The 13,510-nt window shown below is 39.1% G+C and overlaps 1 protein-coding gene across 2 annotated transcripts in view; it reads left to right on the top strand.

Moving 5' to 3' along the window:
- The window catches only part of SUCLG2 (succinate-CoA ligase GDP-forming subunit beta), a 345,782-nt gene that overhangs the window by 203,238 nt on the left and 129,034 nt on the right, over nucleotides 1-13,510 (top strand). For both annotated transcript variants that reach the window (XM_049861944.1, XM_049861943.1), the window contains exons 8-9: nucleotides 6,243-6,404; nucleotides 8,707-8,849. In XM_049861944.1, the coding sequence (XP_049717901.1) occupies nucleotides 6,243-6,404; nucleotides 8,707-8,849 (305 nt within the window). The remainder of the gene's footprint in view (nucleotides 1-6,242; nucleotides 6,405-8,706; nucleotides 8,850-13,510) is intronic.

Below are 13,510 nucleotides of genomic sequence, written 5' to 3'. Positions count from 1 at the left end.
GAATTAGCAGCTCACAGAATCTCACACCACTAAGCAAAACAAAACAAAACAAAAAAACACCCTATGAATACAAGTACAGCAGCTTTCTTTGATATTTGTTCAGAAGGAAAATTCATTTGTTTAATCTATCAAGCATGTAACAATGTGCCTTTGATGGTGAAAATTGTTTTATAAATATTAATAGGTATGTTTTTTCACCCACTTTGTACAAAGAATGGCCTTTGTTCAAGACAAATTTTCTATAGAATTGAGGTTTCATTAATGTGACATTGAAAATCTTAGTATCTGAACCAAGCTCAGCATAGCCAAAAATACATTTTGCCATAGTTATTTGTTATTTTATTAAGTGAGAAAGAGAAGTTTATTTTATTGCCCTGCTGTTGACTTTGACATCAACCTATTTTTTTTTTTTTTTTTCGCACACCAGTTCTTGATGTGTGTTTGGAAGAGGATACCATGGGGCCTTACAGAGGGAGATAAGCATATAAGACCCTAATAAATCTGTTGCCTTTCTGACTCAGAGACCCAACAGTTCAGAGTAGAACTGCCCCCTAGGGTTTCCAGGGAGTGGCTGGTGGATTCAAACAGCTGACCTTTTAGTTAGCAGCCGAGCCCTTAACCACTATACCACCAGGGCTCCAAGTATATAAGAATCAGTCCATATTCAAGAATTAATCTGCTTTTTTGTATTAACTGCAAGTATTGTTTATTTGTTATGCTTTTTATTTGTTTTCATGCTGATAGGATGCAGTTTTCTGTTTTCTCCTTTACTTTAACAAATAATACCTTGGTTGTTGCATTTTTTTTTGTTGTTGTTGCATTAGTTGGTTAAAGCAAGATATGAATGAGATGAGAACTGTGACTTATTTTACTTAAATAACGTGCACCTTCTGTGTTTGTTTACCAACTGCACCCCTCCTCAGAAATTTTCGGGAAAAGGTGGCCTTTAGAAAATACCTAGGGGGAAAGGGGGGCGTGGTTGGCAAAGAAGGTAAAGGGTAGATCAGGGATTGTCAATCTTTAATATGTAAAGGGTATTGGGAGGTGACTTACCCACCGGCCCCCCACCTTGGCTGCCTAATCAGAAGTCTTGGGCCCAGAGCATTCATTCCCTGATAAGGGAGTCTGGGAACTGAGCTGTCTCTTCTCTCTGTGAGTAAAGCATTACTCCATCCAGTGGCAGTGTGTAAGTCGAGATTTTGTTGATGATCTTGGACCTTGGCTCAACAATTTGACCCAACAAGCAGAGTTGACAAAGGGTTGGTTAGTGAATATTTTAGGGTTTGTGGTCCATGCTGTCTGTTGCAGCTATTCAGCTCTGCTGTTGTCTTGTGAAAGCAACCATAAACAATTGGTAAATGAATGGATGTGACTGCATTCCAATAAAAAATTATGTATGAGAACAGGCAGCAGTGGAATGACCTAAGGCCATGGTTTGCCAGCCCCTGACTTAGACTCTCATTTCAGGCTCTCTCTTTTGTACCCATTTGTAGCCCTCTTGGCCCTATGCAAAGGCGGAGGTGGTGTAATTTGAGGATCACCAAAGGCCTCCTCTTTTTTTTAACCGAATCCTTTAGGCAAAAATCTCTTCTGTCAGTTATGATGCCTGACATACCAGGCATTAAAATAATTTCTTCAGAAGAAACCCTTATGTATTTAGAAAATGGCTTTTTTTATTGAAAACCATAGGTACTTAAACATATGTAAACTCCAGTAGGCATTAGTTTTGACTTACTGTAACCAGAGGTCTGGAATTATAAGGAAATGAAACAAAGGGCAGATAATGTTTAGAGACACAAAGAAAGGAAAGTTCTGTGGCTTGGAATGCAACAGTGGGAAGCCCTAAGTATAAGAAAGTGCTGTTCTATGGGACATAATAATAATAATAGCCAGGCTCTCAGTGAAACTAAGTCCCTTCCATATAGCCTCCTTCCACCAACACCATGCAGAAGAAACTATTCTGATTCCTATTTTATAGGCAAGGCCATTGGGGTTTAATATGTGCCCAGCATCACTTGGCTAGTAAGTGGCATATTTGTAATTCATATTCAGGTGTCTGGATGCCAGAGTCCTGCGTTAAGTGATCAAGCTGAAGGAAGCGCATTTAGGCCGATGAAACATTGTAGACTAAGGCAGTAAAGCAGGAAAACACTGTGTGTTTGGGGCTGCTTTTACAAATATTGAGCAGGTGTAACAAAAATGTCTCTCAGGAGTCCATTCTCATTAAAATGGTTAATTCCCCTCTTTTTCACTCCCCCTCCCCCCCCAAAAAAAAATTTACACCTTAAGGGTGGTGATTTGATCTTGGATCACCTTTCTTAATTCATAGGTCCCCTTTCTTCTTGTCAGTTATTGTCAAATCGATTCTGACTCATGGTGACCCCAGGTGCGCAGAGTGGAACTGCTCAGTAAGGTTTTCAAAGCTGTGGCCTCTCAGAAGTAGGTCACCAGACCTGTCTTCTGAGGCTCATCTGGTGGATTCAAACCACCAACCCTTTGGCTAATAGTTGAGAGCTTAACTGTCTGCGCTGCGCCCTTCCTTACCTGATATTTATATAATGTTTCTAACTTCCCAAGCACTTGGACATATGTAAACATAGTTAACATCGTTTGGTTTTCTCTACAGGCAGGGAAAGCTGGCAAGGGATCATTTATTCCGCAATCACTGTCTTCAAGCTCTGGGTTAAGTATAATGTTCTCTCAAGGTGGTTTCCAAACAGTAAACTCACTTCTCTGCTTGATACACGTGTCATAGCCTCAGGAAAGTGTCTTTTGAAAATCTGGCTTTGCAGACATTTAGCTGGGACTGCCACCTGAACTTTGCATATATATCCATTAATTATGTGCTCTCTCAAGTAGCTTATAACCGTAGTCTTTGTAAGGGGTAAAGATCAGCTTGAAACTATTTTGATTTAGTAGTTTATTGATTTCTACTAAGAATTCTTTTATTTGAAACTCTTCACTTAGGAGGTCAATTTGATAGCCTTTGCCCATTAATTTTGAAGATGTCAGTTACAAGTAATCTTGCCAATGAGTAATGAAGGAGCTAAAATTACTAATAAATTAATTAAAACATATTTATAAACCCAGTGCAAAGCCAAGAATGAAGTTGCTTTTCTGTTGATTATTATACTGGTCATTAACTGCTGAGAAAATGGCATTGTAGCAAGCAGAGAACATTTGCCAATTCCTTTGGTAATTGTAGGATTCCATCATTAAGATTTCAGTATTCTGGAAAGTAATTACTCATTCGTTCCATGTATTTACAGTGTGTGGGTAAAGCAGTTGGACATTTTGTGGCAAGAGTAAGGACTCGGGCAGATATTAGCTTCCATTGTCAGTGCTACTTTAATTTGTGATTGAGACGTTTATTTATGTTGAGTTTTGTTAGATATTAACATGCCAGCTCTGCACAGGTTTGTGTCAAGGCACTTGAGTGCTGTGTTGGAGAGACCTTTGGAAAATTCTTCCCTGTAGGTCTGTAACTTCAGATGCCATAGAGCTCCAATATTTTTTCCCTAGGAAACGAATGAGATTAACAGACCATTGCTTTTGGAGGCAGTGACAGTTCAGTGGTAGACTTTGTACTTCATTCGAAAGACCCAGGTTGGATCCCTATCAATACACTACGCGCATAGCCGCCACCTGTCTGTTGGTAGAGGCTTGCATGTTGCCACGATGCTGAACAGATTTCAGCAGAGCTTCTAAACTAAGATGGACTAGGAGGAAAGGCCTGGTGCTCTGTTTTCAGAAATCAGCCAGTGAAAAACCTTATGGGTCACAAGAGTCTGAGCTACAGCAGCTGGTCGTGGGGATGGCACAGGAGCAGGCAATGTTTGATGCTGTTATGTGTGGAGTCGCCATGAGTTGTGGGCAGCTTAGCAGCGTCTCACAACAACCGTTGCTTTTGCATGAGATATGTCAGGATTGTTTCCCTTTCAAGAGTTAGGTGCATATTAGCAATGCTGAGGGAGAACAGGTAAGTTCTTGGTCAAAGAGCCCTGCCTACCAATATGCCAAATAAAGTAAAAGAATGTTATGATTGAGTGCCATCATAGACAACTAATTCCTGCTCAAGGCAGAAAATAAAATGTGTCAGAACCCAGACACCCAGATATATCCCTTTTCTCCCACAAACTGTTCTTCAGTGCACATGTAGAAGATCTCCTGTCAACCAAAGAGTCACAGTGTGGTTCTTCCCTATCATCTAGTGATTTTCTCTGGTTCAGGACTATTGGCCATCAAGACAGTTGGGGACTTCCACCACCAGACAGATGGTGGAGAAAATAGTGCTGACAATACCTGGCGTCCTGTCATTGCAACTGACCAGTCTTAGTCTCTTAGCGTTTTATGATTTGGATTAAAGGAATCATAAGGTGATCCCATACAAATCAAGGGGATGACACTAGTTTTAGCAGACCCGAAAGCACCCAGGTCCCTGGGTGGTACAAACAGTGTGTGTTGCCTACTGACCTAAAGGTTGATGGTTTGAACCCACCCAGTGGAAGAAGGCCCTGGTCATCTGCTTACATAAAGGTTACAGCCAAGAAAATTCTACGGAGCATTTCTATTCTGTAACACACGGGGTTGCCGTGAGTTGGAATTGACTTGACGGCAGTAAGTTTGGTTTTGGTAAAGCAAGTATGTCAGCAGAAAAGGCGTTCTTGTTCCCATTTTCCAAATAAGAAAATCGAGGCCCAGAGAGGAAAGGTTATTTTATCAAGGCTACAGAGGTAGTTAAGAATCAAGTGGAAAGCTGTTGATTTTTGCCTAGCGTTCTTTCCACTAAATCTTTCAAAAAATCTTAGTAAGGATACTGATTAAATAAAAGGTCACTTTGCAAGACACATGAGACTATCTCGGCAGCTCCTGTCTGGAGAGGAGATGTGAAGGTTGAGGGGGACAGAAGCTAGCTGCGCAGACCCAGGAACACAGGGTGGAGAGAAGGAATGTGCTATCTCAGTAGGGGCAGAGCAACTAGGAGTATATAAAATAGCAAGGTGTATATAAGGTTTTGTATGAGAGACTGACTTGATTTGTAAACTTTCACTTAAAGCACAATAAAAATTTAAAAAGAAAAATAGTTTCAAAAGGCCAGCTATCGTCATAAAAAATAAAAATGTTTCATTCAAGGAAAGCTAGATATCGCACTAGTTTTTATATCATAAATATAAACTTTATTAAATAGCACTATAACACTCACATTTGGGGTCTGCTTATTAAAAGCAAGGAAACCCTGGTGGCATAGTGGGTAAGGGCTACAGCTGCTAACCAAAGGGTCAACAGTTCAAATCCGCTAGGCGCTCCTTGGAAACTCTATGGGGCAGTTCTACTCTGTCCTATAGGGTCACTATGAGTTGGATTTGACGCGATGGTACTGGGTTTGGTTTGGTTGGTATTAAAAGCAAATGGACTGTTTTGCTTGCTGATATTTTAAAATCAGTCATCCTTGTCCCTGGACATTTTGTTGACCTCTTGCAAAACAATTAAGTAATAAACTTTAATAAGAATCCAAAAAAAAAAAGTTCACTTTGCATCCTCAGAAGAGGGACAAAGAAGGTCAACAGGATTAAGCAGTATGGTCTAGATTCTCTTTCCTTAAAATAGGTGATAATTTGTTGTAAAAATGGAGAACCAAAGCTGTATGTAGAATTGTCTGTCTCTCTTAAAAGAGAAATGTGATAATCAGCAGTTAAAACAATATAAAAATGGAGAATCAAAGTGGTATGCAGCATTGCCCACCTATAGCTTTTAATGGGTGACGGTGACTTTTGTTGTAATTTTGTTGAGCAGAGACCAACAGATGTAAATTACCATGCTCTCTACAAGAATGAAAGAGACCTGGTGGTGCTGTGGTTAAGTGCTCGACTGCTGACCAGCAGCTCCACAGGAGAAAATGTGGCAGTTTCTCCCATAAAGATTATAGCCTAGGAAACCCTACAGAGCAGTTCTACTCTGTCCTGCAGGGTCACTATGAGTTGGAATCAGCTCGACAGCAATGGGTTTAGTTTTGGGTTTTTTCCTACTGGAATGTAAGTCCCTTGAGAACAGGAACCATGTCATATTTGGCTTGGTTGCCCCAAAGATTAAAGGTCAAGAAAGGCAGAATAGCTCCTCCTGCCTGTAGCATGAACGAAAATGACAGCATCTTACCTTTTTTCTTCCTGTGCCTTCTAGGCTGGAGGACTTAATTTATAGATCCCCAAAAGATATTCAGATGTGTTCCTTTGTTCTTTGTCCAGTTGTCTGTTTTGATGCCAAGATAAACTTTGATGACAACGCAGAATTCCGACAAAAGGATATATTTGCCATGGACGACAAATCAGAGAACGAGCCCATTGAAAACGAAGCTGCCAGATACGATCTAAAATACATAGGACTGGACGGGAACATTGCTTGCTTCGGTAAGAAAGTAGTTATATCAAAAGAATGCTTTGAGGATTTTTACAGATTTGAGGTAGCCCTGATTTCTGAAATGTTATTCCCCAATAACAGGTAAACATAGCAGTGCTTTTCTAACCAAAAGGTTTTAGGAACCAATCTGAAGTTTTCATCTGAAAGTTCATTTTGGTCAGCGATCACGGGATTGAAGTCGATTTTCTCAACTTCGGCAGCATTGAGATTTGGGGCTGAATAATGACATTGTGGGGCTGTCTTGTGGATTGTAGGATGTTTAGCAGCATCCCTGACCTCTACCTACTGGATAGCACCAGTACCCCCCAGTTGTGACAACCAAAGATGTCTCCAGACATTGCCAAATATATTGAGAAAGGTAAAATCGCCCCCGTTGAGAACCACTGGTCTGAAGCATCTCAGTTAAACTTTGCTAAAAATCAGAGCCTTTGCTATTAAGTCACTGTAAATATATAAGAAACTATTCTGAAACTTAGATTTTAAGTAAAATTGCTTTCTTTGGGGAAGCAGAAGAGGACATATACTTGAATCATTATACCAAAGGTTTAGACTTCGTGATAACCAAATGATAAAATATTTAATCCATTATGCCAGTTTATTAATGAGACAGTTGATTTCGTCATTCTCATCTAAGTTTGTGAAAATGGCTTATTCAGCTGAGATAAGAACGGGTCTGTAGAGGCAATACAATTTCTGTTATTGTCCACAGCTTATAGCACTGAGATTTATACTCTTCTGACTTAATTGCAAAAGACTGTGTTTCTTGTAGAACCAATTCATTGTGCTGGAAACTGAGGTCTTAATCTTAATGGAATTAAAATGAAAAAGATTTGTAGCTCATTAAACCACCAGTATCATATTCAGAACTGAAGAGACCTCATCCGGTAGCTTGCTGTTCAATACAATAGAAGATGACATCCAATTACAAGTGATATCAAAAGGCCTTGCTTTTTATTGGTGCAATAAGTGTGATGTACTGGTTCGCTCACATCATTGCGATCCTGATAAGCTAATGCACTCTCAACATGTGTAAGCATTTAGAAAGGAAAAAGATACAATGGTGTGTTTAGGAGATACTAAATACGGAGCCTTTGTAGTCTCTGTAGGTGTGTGCGTGATTCGACCAACTGGAAACATCAGCAGCTGCAGTGAACACTCCAGATTGTTTTAACCGTTAGATTTGTTGCTTTGTACTTAAATTGACCACAGTTCAGAGACTTACATGGGTAATTCGAGGGTCAGGAAGAGTAAAGGGTATTTTGCCTTGAGAGTTTTTAGTGGGGTCAAGAGATTTTTTTGTTTTCCAACCTGAGGGAAATGATTTTACGTAGTTAAGCATAAAGAGCAAAAGAAGTGCAGTTGATCAATAAAACGTGGCTCTTGAAAACAACAATGGTGATAGTAACTCTTTTTTATGCGGTTTCTTAAGAAAAGCTCCTAAGTTGTTAGCACGTATTGGTTCTAGTTTTAATATGCTACCCTCCACTGCCATTGAGTGGATCCCAACTCATAGTGGTTTCCAAGGGGTGGCTGGTGGATTTGAACTCTCAACCTTTTGGTTAGCAGCCGTAGCCATAGCTCTTAACCACTGCACCACCAGGGCTCCTTATCAGGATGCCAGTGAAAATATATTAACATGAAAGAGAAACAAGGTGTAGGAATACTATTTTTGGTGCTGTCATTTGTTCATATGTTTTCTAAGTTTAGCCAGGTAACATTATATAAATATGCATGGTTATAGTAAGTGTAAAAACAGTATGAAACCTTACTGAAGGTGGGGCTCCTGTGGTTCAGTCTCAGAGGTATGCCATGTTCCAAGGAGCATATTCTCAGCAAACAAAAAATTAAAGGGATTCCCTTCTTTACTCAAGTCTCTTAAAGAATATTAAAAAGAAGGTAATTCATGGACCCTAGCAACTTCTCACAGATTTTTCTTTCTCTCCCAATTACACTCTATACTTTGCTGAACCTAAAACTTCCCCCTCTAATACTAGACCAAATTAATTACTTTTTAGAACTCTTCCCTTCTTTGTTTTTCCCAGATTGATTTAACTTCTCATTAAATCTTTCTACTCGTATACAGTCCTGTTTGGTTTATCCTTTGTGTGCACATTTCCAGATTCTTTCTCCTAAAGGTCTGTGAACTTATTAAGTTAAAAAAAAAATTCCAAACAGGACAGAAATTAGGCTGGCAGAGATGGAGCTTTCTTTTGGCAACACGGGACAGGGAAAGCTTATGTCCCTTTCATGTTACTAAATGTATCCCTTTTGTGTATCATTTGCATTTCACAGTGAATGGTGCTGGGCTGGCCATGGCGACCTGTGACATCATTTCCCTTAATGGTGGGAAGCCAGCCAACTTCCTGGATCTTGGTGGTGGAGTAAAGGAAGCTCAAGTGTATCAAGCGTTTAAATTGCTTACAGCTGATCCTAAGGTAATGTTCTCATTTCTCACCATCAAGAGCTGTCTCGTTCATGGTGCTGAGGTTTAATAGCCCAGCACGTACTTTGCAGCCACAGATGCAAATCCTACCTGAATACAACATGGTTTAATTCCTCAGCGCTGAAAGGTGGACTGGTAGGTGGGAGGCAATAAAAGAGGTACAGTGCTCCAAACAGTGAAATTTTGGCTGACGTTATACCTTATGTGAGTAACTTACACTGAAGTGTTTAGTTCTATGCTTACTGGACTTAAGCAGGACTCATCTTCAGACCCCTTCAACAAAGATGCAAAAGGTATTATCATAAATTTAGAGATGAAAGAAAATTCTAGAATTATAGGATCATATATCACTGGGAAACAGTGGCCACCACCTCTTTCTGAATACTTTTTAATTTTCATCTTTGACCATAGCAGTTCGTAACACATGATCTAAGTAGCATATAACTGTACACAGTTTTATAGTTTCCGTTGTTGCTTCCTTCGCATGCAACATTTCTTCTTAACTAGAATATGGCTTTCTCCAGTGTGGAGGCTTTATCTTCCAATGTGTTACCACATTCATGCTAGGTGTGTAGTAAGTATTACATAAATATTGAGTCAGTTACTTCAGTACCCAAGGCAGGTACCAGTGTGCTTTGTTTCAACAGTAGGTAAGTCAGTTGTCTGCGATAACAAAGTTTGGTACATATTTATTATGTGGAACGACTAGAATTTTTTGAATGTCTGATATGTGTGCTTATTTAATTCTTTTAACAGTCCTGTGAGGTAGGCATGTACCAGAATCATTTGCTATTAAGCTTTATTTGAGGATCATTATCTTGAGATTGCTAGCGTGGCTAATACATCCTCTTGGTTCCTAGTACATTTGAAGACCCACGAACTCCAGACCATCACCAAGAAAATCACAAATAAAAACAATACCCTTTTTTTTTTTTAAGAAATGTGACCTGAACTTAATCTGGAAGCTTCCTATTAATATGTATACTGAGACTAGCCTATTTTGGTTCACATGCATAAAAAATTTTGTCCTATATTAGTAGTGTGTTTGTCTGTTTTCATTATGACTTAGATAGTTGGTAACCTTATGTTTTTGCTAACTCCTTTCTTCTGATTCACAAAATAAATGGGAAAATATTGTCAGCTAGTTATCTTCAATTTTCCAAGACCGTTCAGGAATAGCAATGTCATTGAAGTCAAGGTCACGCAGCCATGAAGAAACTGTTTGCACTTGATTGTTCTGCTTGTGTAAGCGCCTGTTCTCATTGGTTTGGTTGGAATATTATCAGTGATTCCCTAATCATTTCTTAGTTTACTTATCCCTTCCTTCTTCTATTTTCTAAGGGAAGAAATGTTTTCCTCCCAGAGAGTCTCAAACCAGTTGCAATCTGTAAATAACTGGCTCTTTCAGCTGCTTAAACCACAAAGTACCCAGAGGATAGGTGACTCTAATAAAATACTCAACTCTTAGCATTTACTGAAATTCAGTGCTATGAGTAATAGAGAGGCGTCAAGAGATTAACTTCACCAGGGCAATCATAGGGTTTTTTTTGAAATATCTTTTCTTAAGGGCTGATCCAGGATTTTAATTTTGTGAAAGTACAGGAAAGGAAAGAAAAATCACTCGCAGAGTCTTTTTTTTAACCATTCTCTTCAAATATTTTAACTTTACCCAATGGAATATTTTCAGCTGCTTAGAGTATTTAACCTTTTTTGAGATTGGCTGTCATCTTGAGTAGGTAAAGGTTTGTGGGCGTTGTTTTATTTTCCTCCTGCTGTACCAGGAAGGTGAATGCATGGCTCATCTCACAGAGTACTTTCCAAATCCTGGAATTTCAGAGCTGGTTAAAAGCATAGAAATGGATTTTCAATCCTGCCATTGCTTTATAGATTGCAGAGCACAGTGGCTAAAAAATAGTACAGACAAGTTGATTTGATTTTGCAAAGAAACTGGCCGTAGTCTGGCAGTAATTATTTCAAATAGAACCACATCCAGCTGCCCAGAAGTAGAGATCCCCGAGGGCCCAAAGCTAATTATTTCAAAGGTATCGATTTTCTTGTTAGATGTAAAGATTAGTCAGTTTAGTACACTGAAACTCAAAATTACAAAAGGCCTGTTGTTGTTAAACTTAAGTCAACTGATACTAACAGCTGCTTGTTTGTCCTGTGTACAGGATAGTTCTATTGGTCAAGTGAAAAACGCAGCATCGTTCAGGTAGCGGCTTGTGGATTGCCATGTATTTTCACTCGTGATGTCAGCCGTAGAGCTGAAGTTTTGTTCGCATTTCTTTTGCTGGACTGTTAGCCCAAATGCTGATTTTTATTTGCACCTAATATGTATGTCTTTATAATTAGTATGTTCCATATTTGCTTGTAATATGTATGAAACAGAGTTCCTCTGCCAAACTATCTTTTCAAAATATCTCAGTAACTCAACTCACATGAAGTGTATTATTAAATATTTTATAATTCCCGTATTTTCCTGCTGCGCTTGGGATGAGAAAAAGGTAATAAGAGTTTGTCCTGCTAGTGGTGGAATAGATCTGATCTTACCTTTATCATCTTGACTAAAAGAATTCTGAGCGCTAGTATTCCTAAAATCGTAGGAAGTAAAACTGATACAAAACAGGGAATAGTTGGAAGGCTATGTGGTGATCTGTTAAGAACTGGAACACATTTGAAGAGAAGACATTAAATGGAATGTTATTCTTGGATTTTTGTTTTCCTGAATTATGCTTTGGCTTTTATTTCTAATTCTAAACTTAGAATTCTAAAGGTGTAAAAAAAATGAGCGTAGCAGCATCTGGAGTATGTAAAATGTCTCATGCAAATGAGTGACAGGAGAGGATAGTTGACGTGCATCACAACAATAACCCCAACTCAGTGGCCGAAGTTAAGCCTGTCTGTTACCTTCCGTTGCTTTCCGTAGACCAGATTTTGAAAAGTATATGATTGGCATTGGTGAAGTATCTGCACATGAGTTGACTGTACTTCCTGGTTTAAATCCAACTTAGAGTCATGTTTTCAAAGCCCTTTAAATGTCTGGGAAGAAATCTGCCACATAAGCACCAAATACTAATTTAAGCATGGAGGAATTTTTAATGGGCCTCTGGGGCCAGAAAAAAACAAAAAAACCAAACACATTGACATCGAGTCGATTCCAACTCATAGTGTCTGTATAGTACAGAGTAGAACTGCCCCATGGGGTTTCCAAGGAGCAACTGGTAGATTTGAACTGCTGACCTTTTTGGTTAGCAGCTGACCTCTTAACCACTGTGCCACCAGGGCCAGATTGCCTGGGTTGTTTTCCACTTACTGCTTGTGGGACCTTGGGCATGTTATTTAACTTCTATGTGCCTTGTTTTCCTCATTTATAAAATAGAGGTAATAATGATACTTACCTCCTAAAAGTTGCCATCGAATCAACTCTGACTCATGGTGACCCCATGTGTATCAGAGAGGACTGTGTTCCACAGGGCTTTCGATAGTTAATTGTTTGGAAGTAAATCTTCAGGCCTTTCAGTTAACAGCTGAGCGTGTTAACCATTTGAACCATTCAGTGATCTGTGCTTACCTCATGTTGTTGTTGTTATTGTTGTTAGTTGCTGTCGAGTTGATCCCGACTCATAGTAACCCTATGTGTGCAAAGTAGAACTGCTCCATAGAATTTTCAAGGCACTGACCTTTCCGAACCAGAATGCCAGGCTTGTCTTTTGAGATACCTCTGGGTGGGTTTGAACTGTCAGCCTTTTGGCTAGTAGTCGAGCTCTTAACCGTTTGTTTTATTACATGAGTTTAGATATACACACACACACACACACACACACACATACCCTTTTAGAGAGGCAGCAATTTCATATGAAAATTATCACTTAAAAACTAATCAACTTTTATTAATAAAAGTATAACCTACATACAGAAAAGTATACAAATGATAAGTGCATAGTTTGATGAATTAATACACAATGAACACAGTCATGCTGCCTCTAGCCAGATCAAGAAGTAGAACATGACCAACCCAGAAGCCCCCTTACATCTTCTCCCAACCCTTCCCTTCCCCTGCTTTCTTCCTAGAAATACCCACTATTCCGATTTTTAATATCATAGATTTGTTTTGCTGGCTTTTTAATTTAACATAAATAGAATCATACAATGCTTGCTCTTAAATATTTGGTATCTTTTACTCAACCTTTTGTTTGTGAGATTCATCCGCGTTGTATGTAGCAGCAGCTCATTCACTCTTGTTCCTGTGTAGTATTCTACTGTATAACTCTACCAGAATTTATCTGTCCATGCTTATGCTGGTAGACATTTGCATTATTCTTAGTTTTGGCCATTGTGAATAACGCCCCTGTGAGCATTCTCGTATATGTCTTTTGGAGGACATTTCTGTGGAATATATAACTAGGACTAGAATTTTTGGATCCTTTTTTTAGGGCATGCATTGATACTCTAAATCATTTATGCAAATGTACCAACTTACATTCTCACCAACAGTGTGTGAGGGTTTCAGTTTCTCCACACCCTCACCACCCTTTGGTACTGTCAGTCTTTTTAATTTCAGCGGTTCTGGTACGTGTATTTCATTGTGATTTTAAGGAAACTTTCCCTCATGACTACTAAGTCTGAACACCTTTTCATATGTTTATTAAGCAT

Source organism: Elephas maximus, chromosome 20, assembly GCF_024166365.1.
Source record: "Elephas maximus indicus isolate mEleMax1 chromosome 20, mEleMax1 primary haplotype, whole genome shotgun sequence".
NCBI lineage: Eukaryota > Metazoa > Chordata > Mammalia > Proboscidea > Elephantidae > Elephas > Elephas maximus.
This window is presented reverse-complemented; position numbering and strand designations above follow the sequence as displayed.